The sequence below is a fragment of the Tetrahymena thermophila genome (genome assembly GCF_000189635.1).
Source record: "Tetrahymena thermophila SB210 genomic scaffold scf_8254650, whole genome shotgun sequence".
Lineage (NCBI taxonomy): Eukaryota > Ciliophora > Oligohymenophorea > Hymenostomatida > Tetrahymenidae > Tetrahymena > Tetrahymena thermophila.
In genome coordinates this window covers 968,543-985,774 of record NW_002476418.1, presented here as the reverse complement: position 1 = coordinate 985,774, position 17,232 = coordinate 968,543, and the positions used below count along the sequence as shown (strand labels likewise).

The following is a 17,232-nucleotide window of genomic DNA, read 5'->3' as shown; positions in this document are numbered from 1 at the left end:
TTTAGCTCAGAAAGTACTGCTATTTAATATTCAGAAGGTCTTTATAAAAAATTCTTTTATAGTTTTCTTTCACAATAAATTTCCTTCTTTTTAAATGTCATGCAAATTTGAATTAAATTTTGCATAAAGCTGATTAAATTTCATATATTCATTGTCTAATTAATTAATCATTTAGACAGATAAAAGAAATTCTGGGGAGAAAATAATTGATTTCTCATTTCAGTATTTAGTATAATTGCAAAGTTTGATTAGCTATTTATCAAGCTGATTTAATTCTTATTTAATCATTCAATCTAATACTTCAAAAGGGTATTCTTTTATAATTTATAAGACTCTTCAAAAATCTTTCATTAAATTACCATACATATTCAAATATACTTAAAACACACTCTCATATTAATTTCCATTTAAGTACTTATCTCTCTAAAATCATTCTCTCAGCGTATGCTTATCCTTTTAAGTCTGAAAGCTGTATATTATTTCAACAAATTTATCTAGACAGGTTTTAGTTATTATGAAGTTAACACTGGTTTTACTCGTTTTTAAAGTATGAAATTTGTCTAAATATATAAAAAAGCAAACAAAAAAAGATACGAGCAGATTTATTAAAAAATAAATAATAAAAAGGCTAATAAAAGAGCAGAAAAAAGCGAATTTTTTTAATGAAAATTTACATGTAAAATTATAAAAGAATTTATTTGAATGAAATAAGAGAATCTTTTCATTATTTATTTTATAACATTTTGTATGTTTGTATTAATGAATGTAATGAGGCTCTAACTTAAGGATCCAAGCAAATTACCAAACAAACAAACTAACTAGCTTAATTACCTGCTTTTTCTTATATTTGAATGAATAAATGCAAATTTTAGGCTTTAGCATATGGTGCGAGATGAATTTATTTTACTCAACACTTAACAAACACCTTTTAGAATTGAACACTATAAATTTCTTTTATAAACTATGAAATATCAATTATTAGATAACACTTCTGGATATCCATTATTTATCTTCTAGATTTTACTCTAATATTTTAGAACTTTGAAAGAATCATTTAGGAAATTTATGAATTTCAAGTTATTAAAATATCATATATATTCATCACCTATATACTAAAAGTTTTTTACTTTTTAATTAAATTGAATGACTAATAAATAATCAGTATATTAATCTTTGAAATTTGTTATTTATTAGGTCATTATCTTATTTTCCCTGTGAATTTTTTCAGAAAATGATCAATTTTTTCTTCAACATTTTGACTTTTCAATAAATAAATATAAATTTATTGTTAACTAAAAATAGCATTCCATTTGAATTTAAATTATATTATCTTTTAATGCATTAAATCTAATTCAAACCAAAGCATGTATGCATGTAGTTTTTTGACATTGCAATTTTAGATTCAATCCTATTTAAAATAAATTTAACCCTTATTCATAAACTTCTTTTATTAGCTTAAATTGATTTATCTTAAGATATCAATTAGATACTAAAACAACAAGCAGATATTCTAAATTACTTAATGAATATCTATTTTTTACACCTAATAAATACAAAAATAGCAAAAAAATCATTTTTTTATATCTAAGACTTAGAATTTTATAAAACATACAAAAGTTAGTAGAATCAGTGCAGTATGTTTAAGCATCTTAAAAATATTTTATTTTTTTTTAGTTATATGCAGTGGCTACATTTCTAGAAATCAATTATTTACCTCACAAATTAATTCGCAAATATAATATTCAATCTGCATTTGCAGCCAGCAAATACTAAATTCTTTCATAATTAGTTTTATTATGTTAAAAACACCAATGTTTTTAAATATGAGTCACTCTTATCTAATTTTATAACTTTATGTTTTAAAATGAAATAGAAAATAAAATTTATTTGTATGATTTTCAATTTTAAAATATTAAAATGCTTTAAATGATTTTAAAAACATAAAATAAAAATACTGAAAACGAAAATAATTTCTTTTAATTTCATTTTTTGTACAATCTATAAAAACCTAAATAAGGAATCAAATATTAAAAGCAAATGATTATTAGAAATTTTCTGAATAAAAAATCGCGATTATTTTGTATAAGATTTTTTATAGTCACCAATCAAATATCTATAATTATTAAATAAATAGTACAGACATATTGGAATAAAATATTTGCTTTTTTTTGTAGCCTATTTATCATATATCTAAATACTTTAATTTCTTATATAAAAAAAAATACATGCTTTATTAATATTGATTAATATGTAACTAAAATAAATTACTTTTATTTCCAGAAACCTGCTAAAAATAAAAGAAAAATATGTAATCCTCAAATTTTTTTTTATGAAGTAAATTTAAATTAATAATAAATAATATAACATCTCATCGCTATTAAGGTTACTTAATGAAATATTTTAAATAGTCAAATAAAAACATATTCATAATAGCTTTAAAATATCATATTTTTATTTTGAATAAGATATTTTAATAAATATTTTTTATAAAAAATATAAATAAACTTTTAATGTAAATCAAAGCTAATTAAATATTCATATTCTTTCAATTTAGTAAATAATCTATTCATATTTTATCTTTCTTGTATTTATTTATATCTATATAAGTATTTAAGGACACTTTCTAAATTATTTTTCAAATTATTTAGTTTTTCCTGATGAATTAAAAGTCTATTTTTTAATAATTCTGAGAAAATATTTTTATACAAAATTTTATTAAAAATAATGAAATTAAAATCATATTAGCGATTTAAAAAATAATTTATTGATAATATTTAATGCTTTTGTTAAAAATAATTAGGGGTAAATTTAAAACATTCAATTTTTATTACTTTTAAATAGCTTTATTATTTATGTAAACAAATTTTTGAATTTGAAGTAAGCTTATAATTTGTAAATTAAGACAATAAAATCTAGTTTTTCTATTGAAACTAAGTAAATTAAAATATAATTAAATTTCTTTAGGAGTAACACTTTTTTTTTTAATTTAAAATAAATTATTCAATAGAATAGTATATTTAAGGTTAATTGTCTAAACTCTATTTATAGAATATTTTTAAAATAAATTTTGTAATTATTTCAAAAAGGTATGAATACTCATATTGTCTTTCTGCTTATGCTTAGGTAATTTGAATATCAAAAGAATATTTATTTGACCTTTTTAAATTAATTGATTGATTGATTTGCTTTGGGTATAATCAATCTTTGAAATTTAATGTTTTATATTTTTTTTAATTAAGCATTAAGTAAAGTGCTTTTATTTTTTTAATGTTAACTTCCTAGTAAACAAAATTGAAGAAAAGACTTTATTTTATGAATTTTATTATATGAAAAGTATAGATTTTTATAGAATAAATATAAATAAAAATATATAAAGTAATAAAAATAAAAGTCTTCTATTCTTATTTTTTTTAAATACAAATAGTCATTAATATTAGAATGAATAAAGAGCAATATTTTAAATATCAATATTTTTTACAAAAAGGACAAATTCTGTAAAGGACTATGGAGTATAGACTCTGCTTCCATTTTTATTATAAATATGCACTCAATTATTTTGTTGACTGCTATAATATATAAAAATTTTTACTATTATTTAAATTAAAGGCATACATACATTTTAGTATATTAATTAAGAATTAAATAAAGTACTTTTTTTTTTAATGTTAACATCCAAGTAGACAAAAATGAAGAGTAGACTTCCTTTATTTCTTATTTTTTCTTATTTAGTGAATTCGTATCATTTGAAAAATTTACTATTTTTTTATATTAAAATATTTATTTTTTTTTTAATAGTTGGGACTACTTTTGTTCATTCTTCAAAGGCCTTTAGAAATAGCATATTCATAATAAAAATTTATATAAAGAGGATATTTTTGCCACGGTAAATTTATTATTTGTATATTTAATTTTAGGTTGTAGATGAATGAAAGAGTTTTATTTATAATTTTTGATCAGAGTCGATGAGCACTGCCTGTTGAGAAAGATTTCATCTTTCATCATTTGAAACACAGAATTCAATCTGTAAATAAAGTAAAATTAAAATATTTAGTATTTCTTAGAAAATAGTACTATTTGAGTTATGAAGTGAATATAACAGGATCCTTAAAAAGATAGCTTCTTATTAAACAAATAATATGCTCTTATTTATGAATCAAAATATTTAAAAGGATTTAAAAGAGGGTATGCTGGAAAAGGTGGATCTGGTGGTTTTTAAGGAAATCATGAAGTTTTTTAGATTATTTCTTGGAATAAACACCAAATTACAGCTCTCTTATCCAAGAAATCAAAACAGAGGAACTTAAATACGAAATGGAAAATTTAGTAAAGGGTGTGGAGGAGAAGGGGAGAAAATATTGTGGAAAAATCATTCCATAAATACTTAAAATCTGAAATATTCTGATAAAATAAACTTTAGCTTGAGTGAACTAATAAAATAAGGACATAAATCAAAATAAATTAAATCCATATATTTAAATTATTCATATTTGATAATGATATCACAAATTTAAATGATTTCTATTAATTCATCTATTTTGTGAAAATTTAAGCCTTGTGACCCCTAATATTTTTAAATATTTTCTTTAAAAAATGTTCTTTAATTCCTCCCTTATCTATCATCAAGATGAAAAAATGAGGAGCGAGAATTCGAAATATTACAGTAAATTGGTTGATTAATTAGTTTTGGCTGTCATCAGTCATTGAAATTTAATGCATTATATTTTATTTTTTTAATATTAACTTCCTAATTAAGAAAATTGAAGAGAAAAATTTCTTTCTATGAGTTTTTTATATGAAAAGCATAGATTTAATAATCTAATTAAGTATTAAATATAAAACACTTTTATTTTTTTAATATTAACTTCCTAATTAAGAAAATTGAAGAACTTTTATTTTTTTAATATTAACTTCCTAATTAAGAAAATTGAAGAGAAAAATTTCTTTCTATGAGTTTTTTATATGAAAAGCATAGATTTAATAATCTAATTAAGTATTAAATATAAAACACTTTTATTTTTTTTAATGTTAACTTCAAAGTAGACAAAAATAAAGATTAGAATGAAGTTATTTCTTATTTTTTTCAAAAATACTCTATGATTATTTAGTGAATTAGTTTGAAAAATATATCTCTTATTTTTGATATTAGAGTATTCATTTTTTTTTTTAATAGATCAGGTTAGGATTACTTTTTTTCATTCTTCAATGGCCATTAGAGGTAGGATATTCAGCAGATCTTTTTACAAAAACAGGACTAAGAAATTTCTATTTAAAGTTGAGAAAAATATCATTGTTTATATTTTGAAACAAAAAATTCAATCTCCAAATGTATTACTAAGAAACAAATGATATTTGAGTTATGAATTGAAAAAAGCAGGAGCCTTAAAAGAAAGTTATTTATTAAGCAAATTATTGGCTCTTATTTATGAATCAAAATATTAAAAAGGATTTTAATAGAGGATATGCTTGATTAGGAGGATTAGGTGGTTTTTAAGGAAATCATATAGGTTTTTAGATTATTTTTTGGAACCAGTATCAAATTGACAGCTCTTTTAAATTAGATATAAGAAGAGAGGAACTTAAATGCTAAAATGAAAAATTTAATAAATTTGGCAGTGGAAGTGAAGAGGAGAAAATACTCCTAGAAAAAGAATTCCCTATCTTTATAAAACAAGTATTTATTGAACTAAAGGTGGATAAATCAAAATTAATTATATTCATATAAAATTTAAATAATTTTTATTTGATAATTAAGTCACCAATTTAAATTATTTCTTTCTTTTTACATATTTTGTGAAAATTCAAGCCTTGTGAATCTCCAAAAACTTTTTTAAAATTTGCTTTAATTATTATAAATCAATAATAACACAAAGGCATGGGTTACTTTATCCTAAACATCTGTATTTTAAATAAACCATTTATATTTTTTTAATGCATTAAAAAACTATTTATAATTTTATAATATATCAAAATAAAACACTTTTATTTTTTAAATATATCAAATAAAACCCTTTTTTAATTAAACTCCCGAGTCTATAAAAATGAAAAGAAATATTTCTAATTAAATATAATTAATTTAAATAGAAATAAAAAAGAAGAAGAAAAAATATTGTTTTTCAATAAGACCTATTGTTATTTATATATAATAATTATACCTTGAAGCTTAGAGCTCATGAACTCAATCTGCTATACCACAGTCTTTGGATCGACGGGATCAGGAAAAAGTACATTACTAAATATCTTATATGGTAAGAAATTTAGTACTTCTGATGATGGTGATCTTATTTTCTAAGAAGGTACAATCTTTACAGTTAGTAGTGAAACATAGTCTGAAACAAAACTATATCAAGAGGAAAAATTGAAAGGATCGAATATGTATTTAGTTGATACACCTGGATGTTAAGACACTGATCCTATAGAGAGGATAGAAAATCTTTATAAATTAAAAAATTATTTTAAATAGTAATATGAAAGATAATTTAAGTTTATATTTTTGTTCACTGATGGAGAAATAAAGGCAAACAGAGGCCAAGGTCTTCGTTTGTTAATGAAAGAGTTATTTCAATTATTCAAAAATTTTGAAGATTTTACTAATTCTACCCTTGTTGTATTCTCAAGAGTTCGTCCATTTGAAGTACATTCAAAAGGACATTAAAATTAAATTTAAAGATTGAGAAGAGATTTTCTGAAAGATTTAATTGATAATAGGTAAGAAGAAATATTAAATAATAGTTATAACTTCTTCAATTAAATTCCTTAAGAGAATTTTTTTACTTTTTCAGAGCCTCAGGATCAAAATGATTGTTAAATTGTTGAAAAAGAGAGAGAAAAAACCCTTGATCTTTTGAAATATAAAATTAAATCTGTAAATAAAGTATAATTAAATACTCAACACAAATTAGATAGTTATGTGAAAATATTCATATAAGAAAAATTCAATGAAATTCGGGAGTTGATGTAAATTAATAGAACAGATTAACTGATTCTTTAAAATTTAATAACTACAATAGTTGAGAATGCTGAAATTACACAGGAATAAAAATAAACATTACTGTTAGAGAAAAAATAATAACTTTAAATCTTAGAAAATTATATTAAATAACTTAAATTAATTCAATTTAATAGTTATATAATAGATAATTTATAGTCCCTCTACAGCATTGTAAATAAGTATAATGATATTGAGGAGGATAATCACTTTAAAATAAATTTAAATTCTTTTTCTACTCAATTTATTAATACAATAATATAGAAACCTTCCATAGATTTTAATAAAGAGACATAGACTTTAACTTTGAAAGCATTTTATTTACACAGCTCTTATATGGATTAAGAAATCCTTTCTTAATAGAGAGGGAATAATTTAAAAAAAATAATTATAAAAATAGAGCACGCATTTATTTTCGATTCAAATGAATTTTCTTTTAGAGGAGGGTAGCTAGCCTTGAAATGCAAAAAATTTATCATAGCAAAATAAGCTTAAAAATTAGACCTTTCAAAAAAAAGAGATGAGGATTTCAATTATGAATTTAAAAAAAAACCAAATACTAGTTAGGAGGGAGTGGACGGCTAAGATGGCTTACCTGGAAATCCTGGTGAGAATGGAGGTTGCTTTTTATTGTGTATTGAAAATTAGGAAGGAATAATCTCTAAATATAAAAATACTATTTAAGTAGATGTAAGTGGAGGTTAAGGATATGATGGCTAAGATGGAGGAAATGGTGGAGACGGACTAGCTGGAAAGGATGGTGATTTTTATGGTGTTAAATAAAGAAAAGAATACTATTTGGCATATGTAATAGATATAACAGAAGGTTTAAAAAAAATTTTATCATTCAACAATTAATATGCTCTTTATTATAAATCAAATGGTGAACCAGGATAAAAAGGAGGAAATGGTGGACTAGGAGGATCTGGTGGTTATTAAGGAAATCATGGAGATTTTTAGATTTATTCTTTGAAAGATAAATAAAATATATAGAATTCCTTTTTCAAAGTAATAAAAGAATAAAGACCTAAAGGTAAAGATGGAAAATGTGGTTTCCCTGGCAGAGGAGGAGAAGGAGGATAAAATTTTATTGCAGTTTATAAAGATGAATTTTTTTGCCCCACAATAAGAGGAATAAGATCAAAAATGAATGAAAAATAAATAGATGAAACTGATTTAGATCTTAGTTCTAGTATAATTGGTACAGGAACTGTGGTTGTTGGAGAAACAGCAGCTTATACAGGTTTTACAACCTTAGCAAAGCTTGCTTCCTTGCCAGTTGGGATAGCTATATCTTCTGTTCAAGGATTAGCGAGTATAATAAGTGCTTCAACTGGTAATGGCTTTATTGATGGACCAAGATCAGATGGTAGAGCAAATAAAGGTGAGGATGGAAATCGAAATTTCAATCTCAATACAAGATCCCAGAAAAATCCTGATAAAAGTTATTTATCTGATGATCTAAAAAAAGATATTGATTTGTCATGAAATAGATATATTTAATTAAATTTGAGTTTAATTCTATTTGATAATTATGTTACAAGTTCAAATGAATAAGTTGTAAAAGAAATTTATATTATAATATTTAACTTATTCATATTATTTTAAATATACTATTATTTTTATAAAAAAGCTAAAATATTTTTAAACATTTTCTTGTTTTAATAATCTATTATGATTATTCCTATTTTATTTATAAATAAAATAAATTTGTATAAAACATTATGATATATTTAAAAAATATGATAACTTTATTAGAAAGAAACAAAGAATTTGATTATATTATTATTTAGTAATTATAAAAAGTAATAAGGGATAATTCTTTAACTACTAGAAAATAACTCTAATAAATTCAGTAATAAATACAAAGAACTTATCTGAGTAGACTCTTTTTAAGTATATTAAAGGTTAGAATGCAAATAAAATTGACTTTTTATAATGAGAAGTTTATTTTTATAGTACTCAATTACCACCCCCAATAATTTACTTATGTAGATAGTAGTTACAAAGTTAAATTTTTATCCATATATTACTATTTGTGGCGTATTTTTTCTGTTTATAAGAAGCTACTTGTAAAATTTAAATTAAAAATATTTTTATTATTATTTTTTAAAAAAACTAAATTTCAATATTTTAATTCCTCCTCTGTCAATCGAATATTACAGTAAATTGGTTGATTGATTAGCTTTGGCTATCATCAATCTTTGAAATTTAATGTTTTATATTTTTTTTAATTTAGTATTAAATAAAATACTTTTATTTTTTTAATGTTAACTTCCTAATCAAGAAAATTGAAGAGGAGAATTTCTATCTATGAGTTTTTTATATGAAAAGCATAGATTTTAATAGAATAAATATAAATAAAAAATTGTATAAAGTAATGAAAATAAAAACTTGAATTCTTATTTTTTCAAATATGGTTAGGTTATATGAGTATTTAGTGAATTACTATCACTTATAAACTTCTTTAATTTTTAATTTAACTTTTAAAAATCTAAAAAATCATTAATATTATTGTGAATAAAAGAGCAATATTTTAAACATCAATACAATTTTTTAGTGGGAAAATTATCAATATATATGGACAAATTCTGTAAAGGACTATTGGGTATAGACTCCATTTCCATTACTATTATAAATACTTGCTTAATTATCTTATTGACCGCTATAATATAAAAAATTATTCCGATTCCAATTAAAAGCATACGTACATTTTAATAATCTAATTAAGTATTAAATAAAACACTTTTATTTTTTTAATGTTAACTTCCAAGTAGACAAAAATAAACATTAGAATGACTTTATTTCTTATTTTTTCAAAAATAATCTATGATTATTTAGTGAATTCGTATCATTGAAAAATAAATTTCATTTTTAAGATATTAGAGTATTCATTTTTTTTTTATAGATCATGTTAGGATTACTTTTATTCATTCTACAAAGGCCATTAGAGGTACAATATTCAGCAGATCTTTTTACAAAAACAGGACTAAGAAATTTCTATTTAAAGTTGAGAAAGATATCATCGTTTATCTTTAGAAAACAAAAAATTCAATATCCAAATGAGTAGAATTATTATATTTAGTATTACTAAGAAACAAATGATATTTGAGTTATGAAGTGAATATAGCAGGAGCCTTAAAAAATAGTTATTTATTATGCAAATAATTGGCTCTTATTTATGAATCAAAAGATTAAAAATGATTTAAAAGAGAATATGCTGGATTAGGAGGATCTGCTTGTTTTTAAGGAAATCATGTAGGTTTTTAGTTTATTTTTTGGGACCAGCATCAAATTCACAGCTCTTTTAAATTAGATATAAGAAGAGAGGAACTTAAATGCTAAAATGAAAAATTTAATAAATTTGGCAGTGGAAGTGAAGGAAGAAAATACTCTGGAAAACGAATTCCCTATCTTTATAAAACAAACATTTATTGAACTAAAAGTGCATAAATCAAAATGAATTACATTCATATAAAATTTAAATAAATTTTATTTGATAATTAAGTCACCAATTTAAATTATTTCTTTCTGTTTACGTATTTTGTGAAAATTTAAGCCTTGTGAATCTCCAATGTATTTTTTAAAATTTGCTTAGTTTAACTCATTCAGTGGGGGGAGTTTTAGTAATGTGGACCTTACAAAAAGATACAATTGGTATATTTTAAAAATACAATTTTTATTTGTTAAAAAAAATCTGAAAATGTAGCCCTTATAGGGAAATATTTGGAGATGAAAAGATTGGCAAGATAGTTGTTTTTTTTACCTCTACTGATCTAAAAACGACCTTGTAAATTCTCTTCAAAATAAAACACTTTTATTTTTTTAATAAAAATGAAGAGGAACCTTTTTAATTAAATATAATTAAATTAAATATAAATAAAAAAGAAGAAAAAAAAATATTGTTTTTCAACAAGACCTATTGTTATTTATATATAATAATTATACCTTGAAGCTTATAGCTCATGAACTCAATCTGCTATACCACAGTCTTTGGATCGACGGGATCAGGAAAAAGTACATTACTAAATATCTTATATGGTAAGAAATTTAGTACTTCTGATGATGGTGATCTTATTTTCTAAGAAGGTACAATCTTTAAAGTTAGTAGTGAAACATAGTCTGAAACAAAACTATATCAAGAGGAAAAATTGAAAGGATCGAATATGTATTTAGTTGATACACCTGGATGTTAAGACACTGATCCTATAGAGAGGATAGAAAATCTTTATAAATTAAAAAATTATTTTAAATAGTAATATGAAAGATAATTTAAGTTTATATTTTTGTTCACTGATGGAGAAATAAAGGCAAACAGAGGCCAAGGTCTTCGTTTGTTAATGAAAGAGTTATTTCAATTATTCAAAAATTTTGAAGATTTTACTAATTCTACCCTTGTTGTATTCTCAAGAGTTCGTCCATATGAAGTACATTCAAAAGGACATTAAAATTAAATTTAAAGATTGAGAAGAGATTTTCTGAAAGATTTAATTGAAAATAGGTAAGGAGAAATATTAAATAATAGTTATAACTTCTTCAATTAAATTCCTTAAGAGAATTTTTTTACTTTTTCAGAGCCTCAGGATCAAAATGATTGTTAAATTGTTGAAAAAGAGAGAGAAAAAATCCTTGATCTTTTGAAAAATAAAATTTAATCTGTAAATAAAGTATTATTAAATACTCAACACAAATTAGATAGTTATGTGAAAATATTCATATAAGAAAAATTCGATAAAATTCGAGAGTTGATGTAAATTAATAGAACAGATTAACTGATTCTTTAAAATTTAATAACTACAATAGTTGAGAATGCTGAAATTACACAGAAATAAAAATAAACATTACTTGAAGAGAAAAAATAATAACTTTAAATCTTAGAAAATTATATTAAATAACTTAAATTAATTCAATTTAATAGTTATATAATAGATAATTTATAGTCCCTCTACAGCATTGTAAATAAGTATAATGATATTGAGGAGGATAATCACTATAAAAAAAATTTAAATTCTTTTTCTACTCAATTTATTAATACAATAATATAGAAACCTTCCATAGATTTTAATAAAGAGACATAGACTTTAACTTTGAAAGCATTTTATTTACACAGCTCTTATATGGATTAAGAAATCCTTCCTTAATACAGAGGGAATAATTTAAAAAAAATAATTATAAAAATAGAGCACGCATTTATTTTCGATTCAAATGAATTTTCTTTTAGAGGAGGGTAGCTAGCCTTGAAATGCAAAAAATTTATCATAGCAAAATAAGCTAAAATGTTAGACCTTTCAGGAAAAAGATATGAGTATATCAAAAGTAAATTTAAATATAGACCAAATACTAGTGGGAAGGGGGAAGACGGTTAAGATGGCTTACCTGGAGATCCTGGTGAGAATGGAGGTTGCTTTTTATTGTGTATTGAAAATTAGGAAGGAATAATCTCTAAATATAAAAATACTATTTAAGTAGATGTAAGTGGAGGTAAAGGATATGATGGCTAAGATGGAGGAAATGGTGGAGACGGACGAGCTGGAAAGGATGGTGATTTTTATGGTGTTGAATAAAGAAAAGAATACTATTTGGCATATGTAATAGATATAACAGAAGGTTTTAAAAAATATTTTTCATTCAACAATGAATATGCTCTTTATTATAAATCAAATGGTGAACCAGGATAAAAAGGAGGAAATGGTGGAAAAGGAGGATCTGGTGGTTAATAAGGAAATCATGGAGATTTTGATATTATTTCTTGGAATGGTTAATAAATCTATAATTCCTTTTTCAAAGTAATAAAAGATAATAGACCTAAAGGTAAAGATGGAAAATGTGGTTTCCCTGGCAGAGGAGGAGAAGGAGGATAAAATTTTATTGCAGTTTATAAAGATGAATTTTTTTGCCCCACAATAAGAGGAATAACATCAGAAATGAATAAAAAATAAACTGATGAAACTAATTTTTCTTTTGCATCTAGTATGATTGGTTCAACAACTGCTTAAGCAAGTATAACAACCTTAGCAAAACTTGCATCCTTGCCAGTTGGGATAGCTGTATCTTCTGTTCAAGGATTAGCGAGTATAATAAGTGCTTCAACTGGTAATGGCTTTATTGATGGACCAAGATCTGATGGTAGAGCAAATAAAGGTGAGGATGGAAATCGAAATTTCAATCTCAATAAAAGATTTATATATCATGATCAAAATGAAAATATAATTGAATATATCTAAAATTTGAATAATTTAGAAAAATAAAAATTTTTAAATAAATTTGAATTTAATTTTATTTGATAATAATGTTACAAGTTCAAATGAATAAGTTGTAAACGAAATTTATACTATAACATTTAACTTATTCATATTATTTAAATATGCTATTATTATTATTAAAAAGCTAAAATATTTAAATGCAAAATATTTCCCTTTTTAGAATTTATAAATAAAATAAATTTGTAGAAGTATTATGATGGTAACATTTTATTTAAAAAAAGTATGATAACTTTATTAGAAATAATGAATTTGATTATGTTGATATTTAGAAATTATAAAAAGCAATAAGGGATAATCCTTTAATTGCTAAAAAAGAACTCTAATAAATTCTGGAATAAATACAAAGAACTTAGCTTGGTATACTCTTGTTAAGTATATTAAAGGTTAGAATGCAAATAAAATTGATTTTTTATTTAAATATTTTGAGAAAGTTTTTTTTTTTGTACTCAATTACCACCCCAAATAATTTACTTATGTTGATAGTAGGTATAATTTTAAATTTTCATCCTTATATTGCTATTTGTGGCGTATTTTTTCTATAGATAGCAAGCTACTTGTAAAATTAAATAAAAAATATTTTTATTTTTAATTTATAATTTTTATATTTTATTTAATATGCTATTTATTTACTTTTTAATTAGTTTATAATTAATTATATATTTTTTTTTTGCTTTTGTTATTTTATTTAATAATTGATTGGTTAATTTATATATAAAGAAATTATGGATACAATAATTTTATTCATAATTTGTTTTTAAGTTTTTAAATTCATTGTTTGTTTGTTAATTTAATATATAAATTTTTATTTTGTGCTATTTTATGTTTAAATTTTAAATAAAATTTGTTTATATGATCTATTGATTCAAATACTGTAGAATATCCGTTCATTTGCAATCCGTTAAGTCGTAAATTTTACTGTAAAATTTTTGCGAGTAAAGTTAAGGATAAAAACTTTAATGAAACTAAAATTAAATTGGTCAATTATTCTAATTATATGGTAAATATAATTAAAATTCATTCTGAATTTTTAAAAATTAAAATTATTATTTATTCACAAAAGAAATATTATTTTTTTTATATGATCGTGGTGTGGTGTGGTTACTTTTCTTTTATCCTTGAAATTTATAAAATTGATTTTGTAATATGAAAGAATTAATTTTTTAGTTTGTATTTTAAATTAATAAAATATATATTGCAGTTAATATTGTAAATATTTTAATTCTCATCAATTACTTTAACTTAAAAATAATTATAAACATATTAAATTCTATTAACAATTTAAATGTATTTTTTCTTATAAAATTATATTTAAATATTTAGACAAATTAATAAATTTAGTCAGTCATCTTGCCAAAAATTAATTCTTGCAAGTAATTTTAGGTTTCTATCAAATTAAAAAATTCTTTTATTATTTTTTTTATCAAAAATTAAATGAATAGTTCTACTGTAAATTAAATTAAAAGGATAAAAAGAATTACAAATTATAGTTATTAATAATTATTCCTTGAACTCATGAACTCAAGTGAATGCTATACCTTAGTCTATGGATTGACGGGATCAGGAAAAAGCTCATTACTAAATGTCTTGTGCGGTAAGGAATTTACTTCTAAAAGTTAAAAACTTGTTTTCAATGACACAATCTTTAAAGTTTCTGCAAACAAAATATCATAAACAGAAAACTATCAAGAGAAATATATGAATAGTATAAATATGATCTTTGTGGATACACCTGGAATCAAAGACACTAATCTTTAAAAGAGGGTAAATAATCTTTATAAATTACACTCATACTTTAAGGCAGAGGGTAACCTACAAAAATAATTTAAGTTCATATTTTTGATAAGCGAGCCAGAAATAGTTGCAATAAGAGGCTAAGAAATTAGTATCCTAATGGATGAATTATTTCAATTATTCAAAAATATTGAAATTTTTTAAGATTCTGCCCTTGTCGTATTCTCAAAAGTTCGTCCATATCCATTAAATTCAGAAGGTTATTAAGATTAAATTTAAAATTTGAGAGAAAACTTTTTTGAAATTATTGATGGTGAAAAGAGCTAAAACACTTTAAAATTTTTTAAATCAATTCCTGAAAAGAATTATTTAAGTTTTTCTAATCCTCACTCTGAAATAGAATGTAAAATTGTAAAAGATGAGAGAGATGCTATTCTTCATAGTTTGAAAGACAAAATTCAATCTGTAAACAAAATAGAATTAAATACTGAACACCAACTGGATGCTTAAGTGAAAATATTTATGAAATAACAATTTGATGAATTTTAACAATTGAAAGATGAAACAAATAAACTGATTTTTGATTATTTAGTTAAAGAAATAATTGAAGAAGCTGAGATTAAACAAGAATAAAAAACTCAACAGCTGAAGCAGATAAAATAAGAAATTTAAGAATTTAAATGTTATAAGGATTTGCTAGAAAAAATAAATTGTTGTCCTAATTTAAGATAGGAATTAGAGAAACTCTATGACATTTTACTAAAATATAACACTATTGAGAAATGTCATAAAGATTAATTTAATTTAAATGAGATTAAATTTATTGATCAAATAATAAATTAAACTAACGAAAAACATGATGGATAGACTTTAACCTTGAAAGCATTTTATTTACACAGCTCTGAAATGTATGAAAAGATTCTTAAAAAATACAGTAGCTCTAACTTAAAAAAAATAATTTTAATCATAGAGCACTCATTTATTTTTGATTCATAATTATTTTCTTTTCATGGAGGGTCATTAGATTTGAGATGCAAAAAATTTATCATTTCCAAGTTTGCTCAAAAGATAGACCTATCTGGACAGAGGAATAAAGATATCAATGATTAATTTAAATAATAATCTGGAAAAAATGGTGAGGATAGGTAAGAATAAGATGGGGAAGACGGAGAAGATGGTTTACCAGGAGATCCTGGTGAAAATGGAGGTTCCTTTTTAATGTCTATTGAAAACATCTCAGGAATAATCTCTAAAGATAATAAAATAACAGTAGATGTAAGTGGAGGTAAAGGATATGATGGCTAAAATGGAGGGAATGGTGGAAAAGGAGGAAAAGGAAAGAATGGTGATTTGAAAGGTATTGAAAATAAAGATAAAAAATATTTGAAATATGTAGTGGATGTAACAGGAGTTATTAAAAATATTATTTCATTAAACAAAGAATATGCTTTTTATTATGAATCTTAAGGTCAAAAAGGATTTAAAGGAGGAAATTGTGGTAAAGGAGGATCTGGCGGTTTGTAAGGAAATCCTGGAGATTTTAAGATTATTTCATGGAATAAGAGCTAAATCGAGAGTAAACATATCTTAGTAATAAAAACATAGGGACTTAAAGGCGAAGATGGAATATGTGGTCAACCTGGTCCTGGAGGAAAAGGGGGGAAAAATGTTATTGGAGTTTATACAGACGAATATTTTTGTCCCACATTAAGAGGAATAACAAAAGAAATGAAAAAATTAAAAGAAGAGAAATCCTAAAATGATATTGATTTAGTTGATGTAAGAAATGTGGCTTTAAATGGAGCTACAACAGCAGTTTGGAGTATTGCTGTTGGAGAAGCTGCAGTTTCTGTAGGTTTGGTGAGCCTTGCAAGATTTGTTGCCTTGCCAGCTGGGATCTTTCAAGCAGTAACAAGTGCTTTTATGGCTGCATAAGATTCTAAAGTTGTTGCAAAACCAGAATATAAGGGAAGAGCAGATAAAGGTAATGATGGAGAATGTCCCACAATATAAAAAAATAGCGATCCTGATACTAGCATTGTTTTTTGTTCACTTGAATGAAGCGTTAATAAAAATGAATTGAAATAGATATATATTATGTCGCAAATTCAAACGAATAAGTTGTCAAACAAATTTATACTATAATATTTACCTTATTCATATTATCTTGTTTATATATATATGGTATTATTTTAACTAAATTAAAATATTTTTAAATTTTTTTATATCAATTGATTATGTATTATAAAAATT

General features: G+C 22.9%; 8 protein-coding genes across 8 annotated transcripts; 6 read left to right on the top strand and 2 right to left on the bottom strand. All coding sequences in view use genetic code 6, as the record gives it.

The window, feature by feature from the left end:
• Positions 1-429: 429 nt before the first annotated feature.
• TTHERM_000079458 (transmembrane protein, putative) lies at positions 430-882 on the bottom strand (the record flags this gene model as incomplete). The annotated part of the gene is made up of 1 exon (XM_012797581.1): positions 430-882. The coding sequence occupies one exon, from the start codon at positions 880-882 to the stop codon at positions 430-432; it is 453 nt and encodes a 150-aa protein (XP_012653035.1).
• A 2,253-nt stretch (positions 883-3,135) lies between these two features.
• TTHERM_000079457 (transmembrane protein, putative) lies at positions 3,136-3,528 on the bottom strand (the record flags this gene model as incomplete). The annotated part of the gene is made up of 1 exon (XM_012797580.1): positions 3,136-3,528. One exon carries the CDS (start codon positions 3,526-3,528, stop codon positions 3,136-3,138), a length of 393 nt encoding a protein of 130 aa, XP_012653034.1.
• A 13-nt stretch (positions 3,529-3,541) lies between these two features.
• On the top strand, positions 3,542-3,980 carry TTHERM_000079456 (hypothetical protein; the record flags this gene model as incomplete). The annotated part of the gene is made up of 3 exons (XM_012797579.1): positions 3,542-3,736; positions 3,796-3,883; positions 3,958-3,980. 3 exons carry the CDS (start codon positions 3,542-3,544, stop codon positions 3,978-3,980), a joined length of 306 nt encoding a protein of 101 aa, XP_012653033.1.
• A 156-nt stretch (positions 3,981-4,136) lies between these two features.
• Positions 4,137-4,541, top strand: TTHERM_000079455 (hypothetical protein; the record flags this gene model as incomplete). Its single annotated transcript, XM_012797578.1, has 1 exon — positions 4,137-4,541. One exon carries the CDS (start codon positions 4,137-4,139, stop codon positions 4,539-4,541), a length of 405 nt encoding a protein of 134 aa, XP_012653032.1.
• A 918-nt stretch (positions 4,542-5,459) lies between these two features.
• On the top strand, positions 5,460-6,157 carry TTHERM_000079454 (hypothetical protein; the record flags this gene model as incomplete). Its single annotated transcript, XM_012797577.1, has 2 exons — positions 5,460-5,689; positions 6,082-6,157. The coding sequence occupies 2 exons, from the start codon at positions 5,460-5,462 to the stop codon at positions 6,155-6,157; spliced, it is 306 nt and encodes a 101-aa protein (XP_012653031.1).
• Positions 6,158-6,169: 12 nt separating this feature from the next.
• Positions 6,170-8,473, top strand: TTHERM_00079430 (50S ribosome-binding GTPase; the record flags this gene model as incomplete). Its single annotated transcript, XM_001015784.2, has 1 exon — positions 6,170-8,473. The coding sequence occupies one exon, from the start codon at positions 6,170-6,172 to the stop codon at positions 8,471-8,473; it is 2,304 nt and encodes a 767-aa protein (XP_001015784.2).
• A 2,477-nt stretch (positions 8,474-10,950) lies between these two features.
• Positions 10,951-13,269, top strand: TTHERM_00079420 (50S ribosome-binding GTPase; the record flags this gene model as incomplete). The annotated part of the gene is made up of 1 exon (XM_001015783.3): positions 10,951-13,269. The coding sequence occupies one exon, from the start codon at positions 10,951-10,953 to the stop codon at positions 13,267-13,269; it is 2,319 nt and encodes a 772-aa protein (XP_001015783.2).
• A 1,122-nt stretch (positions 13,270-14,391) lies between these two features.
• TTHERM_00079410 (50S ribosome-binding GTPase) lies at positions 14,392-17,040 on the top strand (the record flags this gene model as incomplete). The annotated part of the gene is made up of 2 exons (XM_001015782.2): positions 14,392-14,618; positions 14,688-17,040. The coding sequence occupies 2 exons, from the start codon at positions 14,392-14,394 to the stop codon at positions 17,038-17,040; spliced, it is 2,580 nt and encodes an 859-aa protein (XP_001015782.2).
• Positions 17,041-17,232: the final 192 nt, after the last annotated feature.